The sequence below is a fragment of the Mesoplodon bidens genome (genome assembly GCF_964165515.1).
Source record: "Mesoplodon bidens genome assembly, chromosome: 19".
Lineage (NCBI taxonomy): Eukaryota > Metazoa > Chordata > Mammalia > Artiodactyla > Ziphiidae > Mesoplodon > Mesoplodon bidens.
Window position 1 is genome coordinate 18,543,858 of NC_138179.1, and position 20,279 is coordinate 18,564,136.

Here is a 20,279-nt window from a genome sequence, read left to right on the forward strand (position 1 = left end):
TCTGCAAAGGGATGTAATCATCTTAGTACAGTATTCTGGATAGTTTCCCCTAATAAGACCCCCCCCCTTGAGTAACACATTCCAGTGGAGAGTCTCTGTTGCCAGTAAGGCTGTGTCCATATAAACTCATATAATCTGGTTCGTATATATAGCATGCCCCAAGACATTTTCAGGCATTACAAAGTCTTGAAAATTACTAACAGTTGTTTTTCCTTTAGTATTTGGGCAAAAAGTGAGGAAGATCCCTAAGCAAGTCGACACAGAATTACTAATAACTTCATGAGAAAGAAATGAAAGCATGTTTCAAAGTAGCTTTTTAAGACCCAGTGATCATTGATTTGGTTCTTGCATCTCTGACCATGAAAAAGCATTCTGAAAGAAAGGATAGTGGTTCCAGAGGAGGTCTCTGAAGATCTGCCATTGGCTGTTTATGGAGATGAAATGCAAATGCCCTCAGATGATAAAAAAAGGGCCTGAACTCGTTTCAGAAAAGAAATGGGTTAAAGTGGAAACATAAATATTGAATAATAACTGGCATACTATAGACCTTTACTTTATTTTTTATATTTTTGAGGATAAGAAAAGTGTAATCTATTTTTACTACTACAAATAGTCATGAAAGCACCATTAGATGACATTCTAGCTGAAGAGAAAACAGAAGTTTTGCATTAGTGTGAGATGTTAATTTATTATTGCATTTAGGTCTACCGACCATTTGAGGGAGTTAGAAGTTAAACAGCTGTATCTCTAGTTGATCTCTGCATATTTTAATCCAAATATGGTAAAGGGCAGGGCTAAATAAGGGAGTGTTCTTATAATAAACAGGGCTCAGAACTTGTAACAGAAAATTAAAGTACACTCCACTCAAGTTCTCGCGTGGTTAACTTTGCACTTTGGTTAAAGTCTCATTTAGATTTAAATTTCTAAACTTTGCTTACAAAATTAAGTTTTCTTTGATCTCCTCTCTTCTGAATTGCAGAAATCAGATAAAACTACTTGATAAAATGATTTCTTGTCACGCTGTTGAAGATCCTATTAAAAAGGTTGCTATCTTTGGAGGAACTCATGGGAATGAACTAACAGGAGTATTCTTAGTTAAGCACTGGCTGGAGAACGGCACTGAGATTCAGAGAACAGGGCTGGAAGTAAAACCATTTATTACCAACCCAAGAGCAGTGAAGGAGTGCACCAGATATATTGACTGTGACCTGAATCGAGTTTTTGGACCTGAAAATCTTGGGTAAGACTATATGTTGTGTTGTGTGTGTACGCATGCACATGTGTGTGTATGTGGATGTGTCTGAAAAGTAGTGTGTGTGGGAGCACATGTATATATGTTTGATATTCATGTTTGTACATATAGTCGCTATTGTGAATAAGATCACTTTCACTTTTGTTATATACGCCATTATGAATTACTCAGTTCTCTAAACTGGGCGTTCATGTGCTCTTTTATAAACTTTTATAACCATCAGACTGTTCTTAACTGATTTGGTTTTTAAATGTATTCTATACAGACTGAGACAACAAATAACAAAGGTTTTCATTTTTAAGTCATATCTTTAAAGAAACAGATTTAATAGTCTTTTGCATTAAATGAATGCTTGGCCACTATGCTTGGGTACATATTTGTTAGCTTTCTAGGTGATTTACTACTATGTGTTTTGCAACTATGTTTATGGTAGTGCAGAAAGTTCTAGTTAAGAAAAGTGCAATGTTTCAGTTAATATTTGTTTAATGAAAGAGTGTGTCCATCATCAGAAAACATTAGACCACTCTGTGATCTGAGGAGTAGACGTACTACCTTCAGTAATGGATTACTAAGACCTGAATTTTCTGAATTTAAATTACTGCTGATGATACATTGCATACAGTGTATGCAATCATAACACTCTAGGTATGTCCTTATTATTTTTGCCTTTTTTTTACATCATTATAGCTACTACTGTAGATATATAGGCTTCTAAGCTTTTTACCACTTCTTTCTTTAATTTACATAAAAATATTATTAAATACCTACTCTTCATGGGGCACTGTGCTAGGTACTGTGGGAGTACAAAGCTATGTACAAAGTGGTTTCTACTTTCAATGGGTTGGCAGATTACAAGCTAAGATATAAGTCATGCACAGGAGCAACTAATGGAGCACCACTTTATGTACTCATTTTCTATTAAATCCTAATTTGAGTTTAAAGAGTTAATCTCATCACAGATCAAAAGATGGTTACTACATTTATACAAATTTGCCTCACTTTATGGAATAAATTCTTCTGAGGCAATTATACATTAGCCATAGCTTGCGTATCAGGCCATGTTCTCACTAACATAAATTTTAATTTCAAAAATGCTTTATCTTCATGACTGAGGTTATGTCAACACAATTAAGGTTTATCTATTCACCTAAAACAGCTATTAACTAACTCATATTACAAGTAAGGATTTCTTGAAGAATAACTTTTAGTTGGCATGTTAACTTCCCAAATAACTCTGAGATGAACTAGAGTGAGTTTTCTTATTATGACCACTCAATAACATGCATTTCAATGAGAGTAGTCTCTTTAATTAAATTCACTTTCTACTTCTTGCATTTAACACTTATCAGAGGCTAGACAGTTCTCTCTCAGGGTGGTTATGGAAACTTATGAAATAGATAATTACCTTCTCTCATCTTCCCTCTCCCAAATTTTGCTGCTTTTCCTTTATTCGTCATCTCAGTGATGTCACGATTACCCACCAAATCACCTATGGAAATCATCTTAGAACCTTCCCCGTTCTTCATCCCCTACGTCTAGTGGGTTACAAAGTCTCCCAACCTAAGTGTCCATCATCGGATGAATGGATAAAGAAGATGTGGCACATATATACAATGGAATATTACTCAGCCATAAAAAGAAATGAAATTGAGCTATTTGTAATGAGGTGGATAGATCTAGAGTCTGTCCTACAGAATGAAGTAAGTCAGAAAGAGAAAGACAAATACCGTATGCTAACACGTATATATGGAATTTAAGAAAAAAAAATGTCATGAAGAGCCTAGGGGTAAAACAGGAATAAAGACACAGACCTACTTGAGAATGGACTTGAGGATATGGGGAGGGGGAAGGGTAAGCTGTGACAGAGAGAGAGGCATGGACATATATACAGTACCAAACGTAAGGTAGATAGCTAGTGGGAAGCAGCCGCATAGCACAGGGAGATCAGCTTGGTGCTTTGTGACCGCCTGGAAGGGTGGGATAGGGAGGGTGGGAGGGAGGGAGACGCAAGAGGGAAGGGATATGGGAACAGATGTATATGTATAACTGATTCACTTTGTTATAAAGCAGAAACTAATAAAAAAAACAATTATTCAAATATTGAATAGTTGTAGGTATTTTGCAAATCCAGTCTTCCTCACCATTTTTACTGCCTTAGTTTACTTGTTCAATAGGTAGTTAGAGTAGTGTCCTAAAGAATCTTCCTGCATCCAGCCTTACTCCAACCCTCCCTACCATGTATTGTCTGTATGGCACTAGCCATAGGGATCATTCTAACATGCAAATCTTGTCATGTCTTTCCCCTGCTAAAAATTCTTCAAAAATCTCCTATCCAGAATAGATTTAAGTAATTTAGTATACAGATGTCATTCCCTCTAGGATATTGTTCCTGCCTATTCCTTCAGCTTTATCCTTTGGGACTCTTCCCGTGGGATCTGGATTCCAGGCACAAGAACTCAAAGTGTCCATTATCTTTCAAGACTTCAAGCCTTGACCATGAGCAACTGGGTGGCTGTGGTGTGATTTATTCACATGGGGGAGAATGAGAAGCAAATCAGTTGGGGGAGGGGGAGAATTCATGAAGTTGTTGCATGAATTAACTTTCAAAGTGCATATGTGTCCTTTAGGAACTATGTCTGGTTGCATATAATAGAAATCTGAAAACAGTGGCTTAAACAAATAAGGGTTTGTTTTTCACAAGTAATAAGTCAAGAGGTAGGCAGTCCAGGCTGGTACAGTGGCTCAGTGATATCATCAGTGCCACAGACTCCTCCTATCTTCCCACTGCACTGGCCTTGATGTGCAGTTTTTGTCCCATAGTTGAAAAATGGCTGCTCCAATTTCTTGACTGACTTCCAGGCAAGAATTACCCAGGCGCAAATTGTAGGTCCTTTGAAGATACTAACAAAAACAGTCAGAGAATGGAAATAAATGGAATTAGAGAGAAATGTGGTTGAATGCTTTAATGAGGAAAAATAAATTTAAATTATCATGTACATTAAGAAAAAAATGTATACTAACCACTGGGGGTGGGGCAGGTAGAGACTCATTTGAGAATTCAATAAAAACTATCAGCCGTCATCCCAGAAAATGCATGTATGCATATACCTGCAAATTTTTGTATTTTTGCAGGGTCTACAGACTCTTCTCTGTAAAGCTTGACCCTGAACCACTAGTGGTTCCTGGACATCACTTAAGAATCCCTAATTAGATGATGTGAGCACCTAGGTTTGACTATTTTTGTGCACTAGAACTAGCTGTAGTGCAATAAAAGAAAAATAGGTGCATTTGATGGTCTAGTTCCATTATAGCCTAGTGCACTTAACTACTAAGAGACTGTTGATTAAATTAATGGAAGAATTTTGTTCAGGGTTGAAGTCAAATGATAAACTGAAATGTCCTTCTTGTGACCAGCCACATAAATGAACTATTATTTGCAAGCATGTCAATGCAACATTACATGGAATCAAATGGAAGGAAAAATGTAAATTTTTGATTATAAAGTTTTCAAATAAATTTCCAATTCCTTCACAGATTTTTCATACTAAAGGTTTGGCAACTAGTTTCTTATATACTGTGTTCTTATTGTATATTTATGTTACCTTAGCCACAGATGTTGTTAATCTTTTTCTCTCTGCTAATAACAGCAAAAAAATGTCAGAGGATTTGCCATATGAAGTGAGAAGGGCTCAAGAAATAAATCATTTATTTGGTCCAAAAGATAGTGAAGATTCCTATGACATTATTTTTGACCTTCACAACACTACTTCTAATATGGGGTGCACTCTTATTCTTGAAGATTCCAGGAATGACTTTTTAATTCAGATGTTTCATTATATTAAGGTAATGTCAATGTTATTAATTTATAAGTTAGCATAGGACCCATAACTTTAAGTCACTTATAGATGTGAAACAAGCAGAAAAGGGTCAGGAGGGAGGGTCCAAGGGAAATGGGGGGTTGGGAGGAGCACCAGAATAGAGGTAGTAGTGACAGGCGGGAGAAAAGGAGAAGAAATGAGTAAAACAATAAATGCAATGAATAAAATAATAAAACATATGGACCATTGTGTCTATAAAATTTTAAATCTTTTATCAAGACAGCCACCAAATCATAGGCTATGTGGTAAAATTAATATCAAAATTTTAAATGGTATGGTTGAAGTGGCTCAATTACCATTTTAGGAAGCTCAAAGAATAGTCATTTAATGTTGACTAAAGACCAATGGTAAAAAGATTGGCTCTCTTTAGTCCTGCCCTTGTCTCCATTTGATTCAGATACCCTAACATACATCTGATCTTTCAGTACTTCATATAGCTAATCATTTTAAGGCTCAAAAATCTACAAGAGGAAAAAATCAGCAATCCATTGCTATACCTAGAGAAAAACTTCTAGAGAATAACAAGCAAACAAAAACACAAATAATAACCTGTATGATTATTTTTATATAAAGGATAGCCTTCCTTCCGGAGAGCTGGTATGAGCTAGTATGATTTAATGGAAAGAGTGTGACCCATATAGCCAGTGCCTGGGTTCAAATCCTGGCTTTCTCTCACTAACTTTGAACAAGATATTCAACTCCCAAAACCTTGCTTTCTTCATTTTATAAAATTGACATAATAACAATACTTACCCCATATGGCTGTTACAAGCCTTAAATGAGATAAAATATTTAATGCACTTAGCTGAATGCCTGGCAGATAGTAAAGATTAACTATTAGTTTTGTTTCCTTGAATTTTTTGGCGTTGACTAAATAGTAGTTCTGGTAAGAGATCATAATGCAGCTATTCTTTGTTGCTGATTGAAGGGAGAGCTGAATACTTTGCTTGCCAGGCACAGAAGCAGCATAAAGACACAGACCTACTAGAGAATGGACTTGAGGATATGGGGAGCGGGAAGGGTAAGCTGTGACAAAGCGAGAGAGTGGCATGGACATATATACACTACCAAATGTAAAATATATAGCTAGTGGGAAGCAGCCGCATAGCACAGGGAGATCAGCTCTGTGCCTTGTGACCACCTAGAGGGGTGGGATAGGGAGGGTGGGAGAGAGGGAGACTCAAGAGGGAAGAGATATGGGAACATATGTATATGTATAACTGATTCACTTTGTTAAAAAGCAGAAACTAACACACCATTGTAAAGCAATTATACTCCAATAAAGATGTAAAAAAAAAAAAAAAAACTGAGAGGGCCGTCTTGAATTCTCATTCAGATAAGTGGAGGTAGGGGGAGTTACCCAACATCTGTAGGGACCTGGCCCCTAGGGGTAGAAAAAGAATTCTTTAAGAGACCAGTACTAAGCTAAATAGTAAGTGTAACCAGTGGTGACAACAACAATAACCAAAACCATTCAGAAAAAGAATTTGTTCATATTCTTTGTTCATGGTTCTGGGGAATTGTTTAATGTACATTTTATCCAGAAAGCTATGTATTATCCAATTTTATATGTAATTCATTTATGTGCTTTCAAAGCTTTAATAATACCATCAGATTTTAGAGTGTGTTTCCTAAAGCTGTCTTACTAATCTTAGTTGATGAAGTGAGACATATTGAAGACATTATTGACTCTCTAATAGCAAAGAGAACAAGGCATATGGTCTTTACATAATAAGAAAAATGTTTTAAATTCCTTTCAGACTTCTTTGGCTCCATTACCCTGCTATGTTTACCTTATTGAGCATCCTTCCCTCAGATATGCAACCACTCGTTCTATAGCCAAGTATCCTGTTGGTAAGTCATATTTCCCACTGTCACAACTAAACAAAATATGTCTGAGATGAAACTCTTTAATCATTTTTAATGATGAGATTCTAGATCTTGATATATGAGAATGCTCGATCTTATATTCTAATACTTATATAAGTGTGACTATCTCCGCTTCTGTACCTAGGTATAGAAGTTGGTCCCCAACCTCAAGGGGTTCTGAGAGCTGATATTCTGGATCAAATGAGAAAAATGATTAAACATGCTCTTGATTTTATACATAATTTCAATGAAGGTAAGTAGTAGGCAGAAATTGTTTCTTTAATTGTTAGCTTGTGTGTGTAAATAAATCAGAAAAGGAAGATGAGATGGAGTACACATAATGACTTAACCACTAAACATTGAAATAGCAATGGAACCTAGGTTAAATTTGCCATGTTTGTGACACTAGTTGCTTTTTTAAAAATTCAGTCACTTCAGCCATTCATCAATGACCAGTGTAGACACATTCAAGAGAAGCAGCTACCAAATAAAGCTCCCCAAATGAAATCCTCATTTTCCTATTAATCTCCATTTTTAAAAGCAAAGAAATACAAATGTCCAATAAACAGATGAAAAGGTGTCCAATATCACTAGTAATCAAAAAGTGCAAATTAAAATGCAAAACCATTTTCTCCCATTAGATTGGGAAAATATTAAAATCTGATAATATTAAGTGTCGGTAAGGGTGTAGGAAAAGGAGACACTCTCCTTCCCTGCTGGTATAAATTGGTAAAGACACTTAGAGGATAATTTTACAGTAACCAGTTTCTAATATGCACAAATCCTATGACCCAGCAGTTCCACATCTCAAAGAAACACAAACACATGCACACCTACATGCCACATACCAGGGTGGTTACTGCAGCATTGTATGTAAAGCAAAACAATGGAAATGACCTGAATATCCATCAGTTAGTTAGTTAAATAAAATAGCATGGAAAGATCTTCAAACTACATTGTTAATTGAAAGAAAGCAAGTTGCAGACCAAAACATACAATATACCAATTTGCTTCAAAATAATAATAATAAACACTTGCTAGAATACACATAAATATATATGTTAGTACATAGGAACAGTTCTACAAGAAAACATATCAAACTGATAACAGCAATTACTGGGGAGAGGAGGGGAAAACCAGGTTAATTTTGTTTTAATTGTGTTCAGGAAGAATGATGTATTCATGTATTATTTGTGCAATTACAAAACAGTTAGATGGGGCTGGTGGTGAGATGGATATATGGATCTCTGTGTACTATGTGCTCATTTATTTGGTAAACCTAAAACTGCAGCAGAAAAAATAATGAAATCTATTAATTCTTTAAAAAATAACTTTAAAATTTTTAAGAATTATAATAAAAGTAAAATCAAAGAGGCATCTTATGTAAATAATTATTCATACAGGCAGAACTGAAATTATTGTTGAGGAATGGGCCATTACAGTGACAGAGCTGGTGAACAGTTCAGTGACTGTGGGGAGTATAATCCCTTAACCTGTTTGTGCACCCTACTGTGATCACAGGAATTTCTTCTGTGCTTGGGAATCCTTTGACTCCAAAGCCAAAAAAAACTGAAAATCAGCATTCTACCACCTTTGTCTGAGGACAGGTTCTATACCATCTAGTGGACCTGGTGTTGGGAAGGTCATCACTTATTCACAAGAAACCGTTCCAATAGTGAGTGTGAGACTATGATGTTAAAAAAAAAAAAGAGAAAAGAAAAGAAACAATGCACCCAGGTAGAAGGCCACAAACCTGACTGAAAAAAAAGAAAAACATCGTTTTCAAATCACAATCCATAGATTCCTGCTACCAGGTAGGGATTTAGTAGCTGTCCTAGTAGCTCTGGGACAGCCAGCCCACCTCTGCTTCAATCAGAGCAGTTCTATCTGTTTTATCCTTGTAACATTTCATTTCACCAAAGGATTCTGCAATTCAAAATTTTAAAACCATTATTAATTTAGACTCTCCAGTTTGATGGATTTTTAACTAACATGGAAAGAGCACCATTATCCAAACAATGCTGGCAAAAGGATCATAACCGTCTGAAGAAAAGTCTCTAGAAATGTATAGAAGAGCTCCATTTTTGGCTCTGTGCTACTCAAACTTATTATTAGTGACTTGGATAAGGACATAAGTGACATGCTTATATAAGTGGTAAGTGACAGGAAGCCATCAGGAAAATATCTGGGTTCAAAAGGTGGATCCAAAAAGTTCTGACAATATGTAACAATAATCTAAACCAAATGTTTAAGGTCAAATACATCAGGAACAAAATTTTACTTTCATGTTAAAAAATCCCGGAATGGAGGAGGTGATACTCTCTTTGCTGCTTGGCTACACAACATTTGGAGACCTCTGAATAAATTCCAAGTCCATATTTCAGGAGAAACATCTATAAAGTAAGGGTTAGCCAAGGAGTCAGTTGAGCATGTTGACGAGTTTGAAAACCATAATAGGGATGATCCCAAAGATGCACACAGAGCTTCAGTGTACAAAGTACCTTCACATGTATCCTCCTGTATGTGACAATGTGAGTGGAGGCTGATAGAATCAAAGATACTTAGACTGGCAAAAAGAAGTCTTAAGGCCAATTTTATGTCAGAGTTTCAGAAGTGTTATATTGGAAAGGAATTAGACATGTTTTCTGCGACTCAGAGGCCAGAATAGAATCGGTGGGATAGTGTTACCTAAAGACAGAAATTTCTGGGACTTAACCTGGAGGTCCTGCGGTTAAGACTCCACGCTCCCAATGCAGGGGGGGCCCAGGTTCGATCCCTGGTCAGGCAACTAGGTCCTGCATGCCTCAACTAAAAAAAACAATCCCGTGTGCTGCAACTAAGACCTGGCGCAGCCAAATAAATAAATATTAAAAAGAAAAAAGAAAAAAAGAAAGAAATTTCTAATTAACGAAGCTGACCAACAATGGAACAGACCACACTTTGTGAGGCTGTTTAAAAGCAGGAGCAAGATGACCACTTGGTCAGAAAGATACGGAGTATATTCAAGCATCGATGAAACTTAGGCATTTAAGACTCCTTCTAGCTCTGAGATTGTAAGTAGCAAAAACATGCTCCTTTGTGTTCTACCACTTTCTCCTTTCCTCCCAATGGACGTTCTGGTTTAAAGGTATGACAATTGATGTTTCCATCTTCATCTTGGAAGGTGTGGTAAATTCTAAAAATGGCCACAAATTCTTCCCTTCCCTGCTTCCATGTCCTATCAAGAGATGGAGTCTGGTTTCCTACCACCTGAATCTGGCTTGGCCATGTGACATGTTTTGTGCCACAGAAGAGGTTTGAAAAGAACTTGAACATCAGGGCTTGCTCTCTTGCTGACCTTGGGAACCTTGCACTGTCATTATGTGAATCAGTCCACCCTAGCCTGCTGGATAATGAGAGACTTGTGAGGCTAAGAACTGAAGACACCTCAGCCAACAGTCCTGCAGCTCCAGCTGACAGCCTGTCAAATGCCAGATATGAGAGTAAACCTGTCTTAGATCATCCAGCCTCCTGCTGACCTGCCATCTCACCACAAATGCATGAGCAAGCCAATTAGAAATCAGCCAATTCAGCCTAGACCAGAGGAACGGGCCAACCAACTCACAGAGTCATGAGCTAAATTAGAAGGTTGTTGTTTTATGCCACTAAGCTCTGGCATAGTGTGTTATGCAGCAAAAGCTAACTGATACAGAAGTAATCATGGGGTATCTGCATTCCAACCCTGGCAGCACTTTCCACGCCAAGGGGAGAGGAAGATTTTTCTTCGGATTGCAACCATAGCACACTATGGGCTCTACGTTGGATGAAAGTTCACCTTGTTTATTAAGAGTTTGCCTGGTATAAATGTAAACTACTCCTTTTCCAAGTTTCTGGGCATTGGGTTGTTTAATGCTGCGTCTTTGTAAGTTGGACTCCACTATTGGCAGACTGCCTGCATCCCAATATCTCACTGCTCAGGAGCTACCCAAATGTTTAACATACTTAGTTAAGAGAAGGAGCACAGTGGGGAAGTCATCTAACCAGTTGAACGTCCTCCTGAAGTTATGCAATCACAGAATGTCAGAGGTGGAAGAGTTCTCCAAGGTAAACTAATGTGAAACCGTCATTTGAGAGGTAAAGAAAGTGAGCTTCGAGAAGTTCAGTGTCTTGTTCAAGTTTACACAGCTAGGAGACTAGAGCCTAGGTATCATGACTCCCAGTCCTAGCCTCCTCTCCCACACTGGCTTTTTAAGTTCTGTTTTCTACCTCTGTCCTACCTCGATGTACTTGTGGACAGTGTGTCGGTAGGAATAATTTGAGAACATCTTTTGGTTTAGTGTTGTTTGTGAACATCCTTAACTAAAATTTTATGGAACCATATAAGACCCCGAATAGCCAAAGCAATCTTTAGAAAGAGGAACAAAGCTGGAGGCATCACATTCCCTAACTTCACACCATATTACAAAGCTGTAGTAATTAAACCATATAATATTGGCATAAAAGCAGGCACACAGATCAATGAGACGGAATAGAGGGCCCAGAAATAAACCCATGTATATATGGTCATTTAATTTACAAGAAAGCAACAAAGAATATACAATGGGGAAAGGACAGTCTCTTCAATAAATGGTGTTGGGAAAATTGGACAGCCACATGCAAAAGAATGAAACTCAACCACTATCTTAACCACCATACACAAAAATCAACTTAAAATGGATTAAAGACTTGAACATAAGAATTGAAACTATAAAACTTATAGAAGAAAACATAGGCAGTGAGCTCCTTGAAATAGGTCTTGGTGATTTTTTGAATCTGACACCAAAAGCAGAAGTAACAAAGGCAAAAATAAACAAGTGGGGCTATGTCAAATTAAAAAGCTTCTGCACAGCAAAGGAACCCATCAACAAAATGAAAATACAATCTACTGAATGGGAGAAGATACTTGCAAATCATATATCTGATAAGGGAGTACTATCCAAAATATGTGAAGAACTCATACAACTCAACAGCAAAAAAAAAAAAAAAAAAAAAAAGTGTGATTTAAAAATGGGCAGAAGATCTGAACAGACATTTTTCCAAAGAAGACATACAGATGGCTGACAGATACATGAAAAAATGCTTTACATCATTAATCTTCAGGGAAATTAAAATCAAAACTATAATGAGGTATCCCCTCACACCTTTTAGAATGGCTGTTATCAAAAAAATAAGAAATAACAAGTTTTGTTGAAGATGTAGAGAAAAGGGAACACTTGTGCACTGTTGGTGGGAATCTAAGTTGGTGCAGCCACTATGGAAAACAGCATAGAGGTTCTGAAAAAAATTAAAAATAGGACTACCATATGATCTAGCAATTCTACTTTGGGGTATTTATCCAAAGAAAATGAAGACACTAATTCGAAAAGCTATAGGCACCTCTGTGTTCATTGCAGCATCATTTACAATAGCCAAGGTATGGAAACAACCTGTGTCCATCAATGGAAGAATGGATGAAGAAATTGTGGTATCCATATACAATAGAATATTATTTAGCCATAAAAAAGAATGAAGTCTCACTATTTGGGACAGCATGGATGGACCTCAAGGACATTATGCTGAATGAATAAGTCAAGCAGAGAAAGACAATTACCATATGATCTCTCTTATATGTCAAATCTAAAAATGAATAAATAAAAATTTAAAACCAAGCTCATAGATACAGAAAACAAATTGGGGGTTGCCTTAAAGCAGAAACAGGTAGGGATGGGAGAAATGGATGAACTGTATGAGGGGTTTTTTAGTTTAAATAAATTGAATTTTTTTAAAAGCCACTCTAACCTATTAGACAGCCTGGAAGTTTCATTTTTCAAGAACAGTGTAACCATGAAAAACTCAGTAGGACACAGACAAATCCAATAAATAGAAGAAACAAAGAAATCAAAGAAAATAAGAAATCGAGTGTTGGATTATTTGGTATATTGGATTGGTTCAGGATTATGAAACCTAAACTTCTTATTGTTCATAGAAAGGGTACAAGTCCTTTATAATATATTGTCCACTTACTCCATAGGCCAAGGAAGTTAAAGGCCTCTGGGACCTGAGATCATTAGTCATAGAGCCAACACTCAGCATTTTGGTAATGCTGGCAATGATGAAATAAGATAACACTAGAGCAAGAGCTGTTATGGCCAATGACATGTGCCTCTAGGGTGGCTTTTTCAGGTTTAGGTTAGGACATTCAAGCACCAGAAAGAAGATCCTGTACAGTGTCTCAGTGTTAGTGGTGGCAGAGCAGCTCTCTGCCTGAAGCTGTACAAACCTGTGGCATTTTTCTTAATAGCCCCAAGTTGGAAACGTGCAAGATGTCTATAAACCATAGAAAGAATAAATAAATTATGGCATTTTCTCACAGCGGACTACTATACTGCAAATAAAATGAACAATACCTACACACCACAATATGGATGAATCTTCCCCAGAAGTTGATCTTAAGAAGACAGACACGGCTTCCCTGGTGGCGCAGTGGTTGAGAGTCCGCCTGCCGATGCAGGGAACACCGGTTTGTGCCCCGGTCCGGGAAGATCCCACATGCCGCGGGGCGGCTGGGCCCGTGAGCCATGGCCGCTGAGCCTGCGCGTCCGGAGCCTGCGCGTCCGGAGCCTGTGCTCCGCAACGGGAGGGGCCCCAACAGTGAGAGGCCCGCGAACCGCAAAAAAAAAAAAAGACGACAGGGCTTCCCTGGTGGCACAGTGGTTGGGAGTCCGCCTGCCGATGCAGGGGACGCGGGTTCGTGCCCCGGTCCGGGAAGATCCCACATGCCACGGAGCGGCTGGGCCCGTGAGCCATGGCCGCTGAGCCTGCGCGTCCGGAGCCTGTGCTCCGCAACGGGAGGGGAGGGGCCACAACAGTGAGAGGCCCGCGTACCGCAAAAAAAAAAAAAAAAAAAAAAAAAGAGACGCAAGATGCATATATTGATTGATTATATTTGTAAAATATTCAGAAGTAGGCAAACCTATATTGTGTGGGATTCATGCATGGGTGGTGGAGCTATAAAGTAAAGCAAGTGAGTCATTACCAAAATTAGTGGTTACAGCTCAAATGGGAAGGCGATGGGATTATGATGGGAAAGAGACATGCAGGGGATGCTGGTATGCAGACAATGGTCTTGTCCTGGGTGGTGGTTACACGGCTAATCACTGTACAGTTCATTAAACTATATATTTATGTTTTATGTACTTTCTGAGTGTTGTACTTCACAATAAAATGGTTTAAAAGCAAGAAAATAGTGTGCTCTCCCTGTAACTGTCTGTCTTCAGTTTTTGGTTGTTGTTCTTCTTCCTTCTTTAAAGTGTCAACTTCCCTTTTTTCAGGAGATTTTGTTAGTTGCTATTTATACATACTGTTTTTGCCATAGGAAAAGAATTTCCTCCCTGTGCTATTGAAGTCTATAAAATAATGGAGAAAGTTGATTATCCCAGGAATGAAAGTGGAGAAATTGCTGCTATTATCCACCCTAAACTGCAGGTAACATTCGTTATTTCTTTTAAATGTTGAAAATAACGATGCCCTACCTTTGAGTAGAACTTTACAGTCCATAAAGCATTTTACATGCATTAGTTCACTTGATGTTCTCAAAAACACTGCAGTCTAAGGTATTCAGACCGTCACTCAGTGAATATTTACTGAGTAAATCCTTTGCTGGCTCTGGGGGTACATCAGTGAACATGGTTTATATTCTTGTGGAATTTATAGTCTAGATATACTGAAGTCTAAGCTGTGATCTTGAAGATAACCAGATGCTATAACAGAATAATGAGGTGGGGATGGGGGTCAGAGAATGTGAAATTCCTGTTCAGGTGCAATGGGTAAGAATTATTAAATCTATTTTAATATAAGAAAACAGAGGCTCTAAAATTAGATCCTTCCCATAGTCCTATATATATATATATATATTTTTTTTTTTTTTTTTTTTTTTTTTTTTTCCGTACGCGGGCCTCTCACTGCTGTGGCCTCTCCCGGTGCGGAGCACAGGCTCCAGATGCGCAGGCCCAGCGGCCATGGCTCACGGGCCCAGCCGCTCCGCGGCATGTGGGATCTTCCCGGACCGGGGCACAAACCCGTGTCCCCTGCATCGGCAGGCGGACTCTCAACCACTGCACCACAAGGGAAGCCCAGTCCTGTAGTTATTGATGACAGATCCAGAACGAACGTTCTTTGCAGTTGACCACATTGCTACCACCTCCCTGTGATCACTACTATATAAGTTAGAGCAAAACAATCAGAACCTCTTTCTTTGGAATGTTTTCTGCCGCCTTTTCCCGACTCCTCAAAACCTCAATATCTGCTCCTTGTGTGGTTTGGTCAATAATGGCATAGTGAAGGGGAGGAAAAGGCTCTTAGGAATGTATAGGAGGTTTAAAACTGGAAAAGGCAGAGATAAAAGCAGAGAGGAGCAAAGATTCCAAAAAGCTAAAACATCCATCTCCATGCACAATCTCAGACCTCAGAAATGTGGAAGTGATCCAATGGATTGTCTAGTCTGGTGCATTCAACCCTGGATGCACATTGCCTAGAGAGCCTTTTAAAAAATAACAGTGGAGCTTCCCTGGTGGCGCAGTGGTTGAGAGTCCGCCTGCCGATGGAGGGGACACAGGTTCGTGCCCCGGTCCGGGAAGATCCCACATGCCGCGGAGCGGCTGGGCCCGTGAGCTATGGCCGTTGAGCCTGCGCGTCCGGAGCCTGTGCTCCGCACCGGGAGAGGCCACAGCAGTGAGAGACCCGCGTACTGCAAAAAAAAAAAAAAAAAAAAACAATGCCGGGCCCCCACTCTGGGATAATCTGATCTTATTGGCATGGGTAATTAGGGTGGAAAACCACTGATCCAGTCCAGACTCCTGTTTAATGACCCTAATGATAGTTATTCAGACTTACATCTTAATAAAGTAGCCTGCCCAAAAATACAGACTCGTGGAGCAAATCCAGCTTTGTGCCTTAGTGGGATCTGGGTGGAAACTTGAAGAAGGAGCCTTAGGCAGTGTTTTAAAGGACAGAAAGATAAAGATTGGGGGAGAGAAAAGAGGAAAGCACTACAGGTAACAAAAATTGCACATACAAGAAACAGAGGCCAAAGTGATGATGTCACAACCGGCTACAACACAGGATTAAAAAAATTTTTTTTATTGGAGTATAGTTGCTTTACAATGTTGTGTTAGTTTCTACTGTATAGCAAAGTGAATCAGCTATACGTATACACATATTCCCTCTTTTTTGGATCTCCTTCCCATTTATGTCACCACAGAGCACTGAGTAGAGTTCCCTGTGCTATACAGTAGGTTCTCATTAGTTATCTATTTTATACATAGTATCAATAGTTACAAATGTAAGTTTTACATTCCTCAAGGACATCCATGAAAAATACAAAAATCATCCTGGGGAGGCAGAGAGGTAAGATTAATGGGATCAGTAATAAACAGGGCTAGTTGTAGGTCTTGAAAGTCAGGAAGGATCATTTTGATTTGGTAGACAATAAGGAACGGCTCAGTATTCTACAGGAGGGACTGACTGATTGATTATTTCAGTAAATATATTTGAAGGACTTCTCAGCTTGTTCTGGGCCCTGAGATTCAAGATAGGGTCTCTCATAGAGCTTCCATACTAATAAGGGGAGAACAGACCATGAATAAATAATACATCAACCACATGATTTCAAATTGTAATAAGTGCTATAAAAGAAATAAACAGAATAATATAGGAGCAGTTAACAAAGGGTTCCTACTAGATGCAGTGGTCAGAAAGAGCCATCTCTGAGATGAGGGCATTGAAGGTGGAACCTGGAAGATGAGAAGTCAGCCATGTGGAAACCAAGTGCAAAGGCTCTGAGGCTGGAGCAAACTTGGAGTGTTTGAGGAACAGCAAGAAGACCAGTGTCAATGGAGAGTAGGGAGTGAACAGAGACCCTGGAGCCAGAGACTCAGGCAGGCACCTGGTTATGAGTCCAGATTTTATTCTAAAAGTGATGGTTCTTAATCAGGCGTGCTCACTAGAATTCTCCAGGTTCCCTACTCCAACCCCCAAATGCTTGGAGCCTATCACAGAAGCACTAATACAGTGCTTCTCAAACTCCAGCCACATGTGAATCACCTTAGGAACTTTTAAAAATCCTCATTCTCTGGCCCAGGGATTCTGATTTAATTTATCAGGGTGGAGACAAGAAGCCAATTAGGTTCACCAGGTGATTTTCATGTGGCTCAGGTTTGGGTAGCACTGACCATCGGAATCTCTGCAGGTGGGGCTAGCAGACAGTGGGGAGGTGTTGAAGAAACCCTGTCAGTCGTTCTGGGGCACATCTCTGACTGAAAACCACTGGTCTGGAGCAGTAGTTCTCAGCCACTCTGTCCTGTAGAATCACCTGGGGCTTTAAAAAAATACAAACAGCAAATTATAAATGAGTAGCATGAGGGAATTGGAGGAGGTGTGTGGTGAAATTATGCTTCTTGATTACATGCTTATATGACTCTGTGCTATACATTTGGCAAAACTCATAGAATCATACCCCAAAATGGTTGGATTTTACTGTATGTAAATTTAGAAAATAGTGATGCCTGAGCCCCACTCTTGAGATTCCCATTTGATGTATCTGAGATGGGGCCAGCCTTTATTCATTTATATTTTTCAAACATCCCAGGTAATTGTAACGTGCAGCCAGGGTTCAGAAAATTGCTGTGGTGCAACACTTCTCAAACTTAAATGTTGCACCTGTGAACCGCTGGGGATTTGTTAACATGAAGATTTTGATTAGTAGGCCTGCGGTGGGGAATCAAATTCTGCTTTTCTAACAAACTCTCAGGTGATGCTGCTCTGCTGCTGGGAACTGTTAGAAACACAGAATCTCAAACCCCCAACCCAGACCTATAGAATCAGAGTCTGCACTTCAACCAGATCCCTATGTGATTTGCATACACAGCAAAGTTTGAGGAGAACTGCTCTAGGGTCCCTATGGTGCGTCAGCACTGGTGTTTGAGGGCTCACAGGTCCCAACCCTGGTGGGGACCTCTCAAACGATTCAGTTGTTATCCTAATGCGGGGACATGTATGGGAAATATCCACGTCGTCTTAGAGTTTTCCCGGCCCACGCCCCACCTTCTCCCACCAGTTCCCACCAGTATAGACCCTCCTAGCATGCAGGCACAACGTCACTCATTTTTTATCCCCAACAGTAGAATATCTTATACACAGAAGGCTCTTAATGGATATTTCCTAAATTTTGCTGAGCAGAATTTAACTTCAAGTAGCAAGAGTTAGAATATGCACCTGAGGAGATGCGCATTTAGTTTTGCCTTTTGATATTATAAATCTCTGTGGCAATATTCAAGGCAAACTTGATATTGAAGCAAACTATAATCACGTGTCAGTTATAAAAATAAAAAGGGGAACTCTTAAAACCGCTGCCAAAATTAACTGCTCAATCTCAGTTTAGTCAGATAACTCATATGCCTCTACACTATCTCTTTTAAAAGAAGACAATGCTGTCATTTTAGTTGTCTAGAGCCTGACATAAAATTTTTTTTAATTTATTTTTTATTCAAGTCTAGTTGATTTACAATGTTGTGTTACTTTCTGGTGTACAGCAAAGTGATTCAGTTATACATATATGTGTTCTATTTCATATTCTTTTCCATTATACAATTTGTAAAGTAGGTGAAAAATCTAATGTAATTTATGTATTCTAATTGTTTCCTGAGAGGATCAAGACTGGAAACCATTGCACCCTGGGGATCCTGTGTTTTTAACTCTTGATGGAAAGACTATTCCATTGGGCGGAGACCATACCGTGTACCCAGTGTTTGTAAACGAGGCTGCATATTATGAAAAGAAAGAAGCTTTCGCAAAGACAGCTAAACTAACACTCAATGCGAAAAGTATTCGCTCCTCTTTACATTAGAAATCACTTCTAGCTCACTTGTTATAGAGTACACTGAAAAATTCTACTAGTTCATAAGCTCCTGAAGAGCAGGACTGTGCCTTATTCATTTCCACAGCACCTAGCCCAGTGCCTTGCACACAATGGACATTCAGGTAAATTTCTTGAATGAGTGAATACATTAATGAATACCTTTTATAGATATCGTACTTTATGTATGTAACTTATTCAGAGAAGCACATTTCTTATTTCTGTATAGCTTTTTATACCTTATACTTTGATAGTTTAACATTCTTAGTAAACAGCCTTTGAATTTAAATTTTAACATTGAAATAGATACTATATACAAAAAAAATAACTTGAGCATATAATTAAATGTTGTATGTTTTCAAGTAATATAAAAATGCTACTAGAAACTAACGGTATTTTAAATTTTTTCACATTCAAATTAATGATAAAGTATTAAGGATCCAGTCTATCAACTTTAGCAGTAGTTGTGTTATCTGTAGGTTCTTAAATGCTCTTTTGAAGACGAAATGTGAACAGGAAATGAGGGCTGATTGTAAAGGTGACATTATGAATAAATCAAGAAACTCTGAATGGTCCTTTGTCCACTGACAGTCACCCACACAAAGCATCACAAAGTATCACTTCTCTGGCATGCCCACTTGTTCTGCCTTGACCTCAGGGAGCGAAGAACCTCCTTCAGACCTCTCACACGCCCCGCTAGAAGCTCACGTTCCTTCCTAACTTGGGAGGCATGTTGCTCCCAGCCCTCCCTTCTTACTTTGAAAGAACACGCTTGCCCTTCTTCCCAACCAACGTGTAAGGAAGTCTTTGGGCTCCAGTGGCATAGGTAGTAAAGGCAGAAAGAGCAGAGGGCAGTGGACACTAGTGGAAATGTGACCCAAAGCCATCTCTGGTTCACAAGTGCATTCTTTTAAGACATCCCCCCTGGCCTAAATGCCAAAATCCCTCACTCCCAGGATTCTTCTCCTCAAAGGTCCTCGGGCTAAAACTCTGCCTCTCTCCCGCTCCAATCCCTGCAGGAGCCTCCCCTCCCTCCTCATGGCAGCCAAGTAAAGAACGTTTTATCCCATGATTTGGACCCCAAGGAGCCCATGTTTACGGTTTCAAATATATTTACAAAATCACACTAACATTGTCTGTAATGTATATATGTCTCTCTCTATATAGACAGTCCCATTCTTGCAAAGCAAATTCCATGAAGCCAATTTCATTCCATGTTCAGTGCTCTATAGCACACAATTAAACTGTTTCTAAATTTTCAGCCTTTATTTTTGCACTTTACCAAAATTATTTTCATTGGAATAAACTCTCTTCTTCTGAATTCTTTACTAAAGATTCGATTTATCAATCACCTTTTGTATATAACAAGTTT

The 20,279-nt window shown here is 38.8% G+C and overlaps 1 protein-coding gene across 2 annotated transcripts; it reads left to right on the forward strand.

Annotated features, from left to right (window-relative positions):
• Positions 1–950: 950 nt before the first annotated feature.
• ASPA (aspartoacylase) lies at positions 951–19,477 on the forward strand. 2 transcript variants are annotated; one of them, XM_081218944.1, is made up of 6 exons: positions 951–1,240; positions 4,900–5,095; positions 6,891–6,984; positions 7,145–7,252; positions 14,372–14,481; positions 18,701–19,477. In XM_081218944.1, exons 1-6 carry the CDS (start codon positions 1,005–1,007, stop codon positions 18,896–18,898), a joined length of 942 nt encoding a protein of 313 aa, XP_081075070.1. In that variant the 5' UTR covers positions 951–1,004; the 3' UTR covers positions 18,899–19,477. The 2 variants fall into 2 exon arrangements, with proteins under 2 accessions (XP_081075070.1, XP_081075071.1); XM_081218945.1 differs by having other exon boundaries at positions 18,708–18,892.
• The last annotated feature ends 802 nt before the right edge of the window (positions 19,478–20,279 follow it).